Source organism: Monopterus albus, unplaced genomic scaffold, assembly GCF_001952655.1.
Source record: "Monopterus albus unplaced genomic scaffold, M_albus_1.0 scaffold26.1, whole genome shotgun sequence".
NCBI lineage: Eukaryota > Metazoa > Chordata > Actinopteri > Synbranchiformes > Synbranchidae > Monopterus > Monopterus albus.
In genome coordinates this window covers 234,572-236,794 of record NW_018127906.1, presented here as the reverse complement: position 1 = coordinate 236,794, position 2,223 = coordinate 234,572, and the positions used below count along the sequence as shown (strand labels likewise).

Below are 2,223 nucleotides of genomic sequence, written 5' to 3'. Positions count from 1 at the left end.
ATCAATCAATAATATGTTAGCAAACAGTAATTAAATAACCCTCTGAACGTCATTTCATAAAATACATTGCTGAGCAACAATGAATTCATCATGTTTCTATGGAGAGTAGTTTTTTTACTGTATGTCCAGTAAAAAACTTGGCTTGTGGCTTATGTAATTCTCTAATAATGTTCAGTAGGGGACCTACTGTTTATGCACAGTGGAAACATAGTTAATACTGTACAAGGTTTCCACATCATTATCACATTTTTAAACCATTTAACATTTTTTAAATTATAATTGCCATTCGTCAGTTAAGCCCTGGTCTTCATTCATAGTGAAAACGTAGCTGCACAGTTTTAGTTTTCCTGTCACTTAATTGTACTGAAAACTGTATATTTGTACTTCACTGACTATATTATATATTATCACACCTGTTGATTACATTAATCCTGGAAGCGGGATCCTTACTCTGTTGCTTTTGTTAAGGGGTTCTTATCCTTGTTTTTTATTGTGGTTATCATGCTGAGCATCTAAGTAGTGGATATTTTGTTTGAAACTAAATGTACTTGTCCTGACTTTATTGCTGCTTGGCTTCAGCTCTTTATGTGCCTGTCTCACCTGTCCACCAGGGCTGGCCTACTGTCGACAACTGTCCACTGTGCGGACTCACCTGTCAGCACTAGTCAACCACAGCACTGTCCCTCCAGAAAGGCCTTGTGAGGCTTCAGGAGGCCTCAGCAAAGAAGTGTGGAGCAAGTACCAGAAAGATTGCAAGGTACAGGACATTGAATGTGTGAACAAAATTGACCTGCAAGAATTATACCAACAACACAAAAAACTTAATCCTCCTCTACCACACTCTGACACTCCTCCACCTCTCACAGGCTGGTAAAATTAGAAGCCGGACATCAGAACAACTAGCCAAGTCATTATTGAGTCACTGATAGTGTACAAGCAGCAACCTCCAGGGGCCTATTGCACAAAACTAGGATAAGGGATTAAGCCGGGATATCTTGGTGATCCTGGCTCAATTTATCCGTGATTCGGTTGCACTAAAGCTGGATTAGATGGCGGTAGGATGTTATGGTATAAATTACCATGGAGATTTATTCTGTGGAGCTAGCCTGCTCCAGACCAGGCTAAGTTCCAGGATTTATTTAATCTCATCCCTCATGTCAGTCAGCAGTCACCACAAACGGAAACCAATAGTTATTTCACTGCACACTATACATTGTTATCACATATAATTAGACCCACTGTCATTGTTTAAACGTTTGTGATCATTAATTTCAATCATTTTGGATAAATGATGACTTTTAGATGATGTTGCTATCATTAGATAATTTACAGTTTCCCATAGACTATAAGGCTATATATAAAATGATAGAATATTAGGGCCACAGAGGGAGAAAAAAGAAAATTCACAGACTTCGATAATGAAGTCTTTAATAATATTGTAACCCGTTGTTTTAGAGGAGGACAGTTGTTAAAATGACAGCTGTGGGGCATTTCGTGGAATTGTTCTTCAGTATGGTTCCACAATCAAGGACATACTTAATCTTTTGGCACATCAGCATCACATTGTCATATGTATCAGGACTGTAAAAAGAATATGCATCTTTTAGGGAAAAAAGAACCAGCCTCATAAATGTATGACTTTTTCCTTCTTCCTTAGTGTGGCCTTAATACTCTGTCATATAAAATACACATTCCATATAAATATAAAAACACAAAGTGTAACATTATGTTCCTTTATTGAATAAGGATAAAACAAAGCAGGTAAACCATCAGCTCCTTTCGAAACTGAAGTCACACAGTGACTCTACAAGATGGAAAGCACAGAATCAAAGCATATTATACAACAAAAGGATAAATACACATTCAAAAGGTCTGTATATAACACACCCCGCATGTCTGCACACTGAAATAAATGCAGGACAAATCCATACAAATCAACTGAACAGACAAATGAATGGATACAGCACAAACATAAGAGGCCAAATCAATAATATATATATATTGAACACAAAAAAACCCAAATTCCTCTGCCACCGCAGGACATATTTAACCAAAATTGAAAGCACATATACTAACTAAAATAATTCAACACATATTGGTCCCTCAGCAGCCGACCACTGTCGTCATCACAGCTTTAGTGCAACCGGATCACGGATAAATTGCGCCAGGATCACCAAGATATCCCGGCTTAATCCCTTATCCTAGTTTTGTGCAATAGGCCCC

The 2,223-nt window shown here is 37.7% G+C and overlaps 1 protein-coding gene across 7 annotated transcripts in view; it reads left to right on the top strand.

Moving 5' to 3' along the window:
- The window catches only part of sgsm2 (small G protein signaling modulator 2), a 184,896-nt gene that overhangs the window by 139,280 nt on the left and 43,393 nt on the right, over window positions 1-2,223 (top strand). For all 7 annotated transcript variants that reach the window (XR_002274548.1, XR_002274549.1, XM_020595204.1 and 4 more), the window contains one exon: window positions 612-757. Coding sequence is in view for 5 of the 7 variants with exons in the window: in XM_020595204.1 (XP_020450860.1) it covers window positions 612-757 (146 nt within the window). In the remaining 2 variants the exon portion in view is untranslated. The remainder of the gene's footprint in view (window positions 1-611; window positions 758-2,223) is intronic.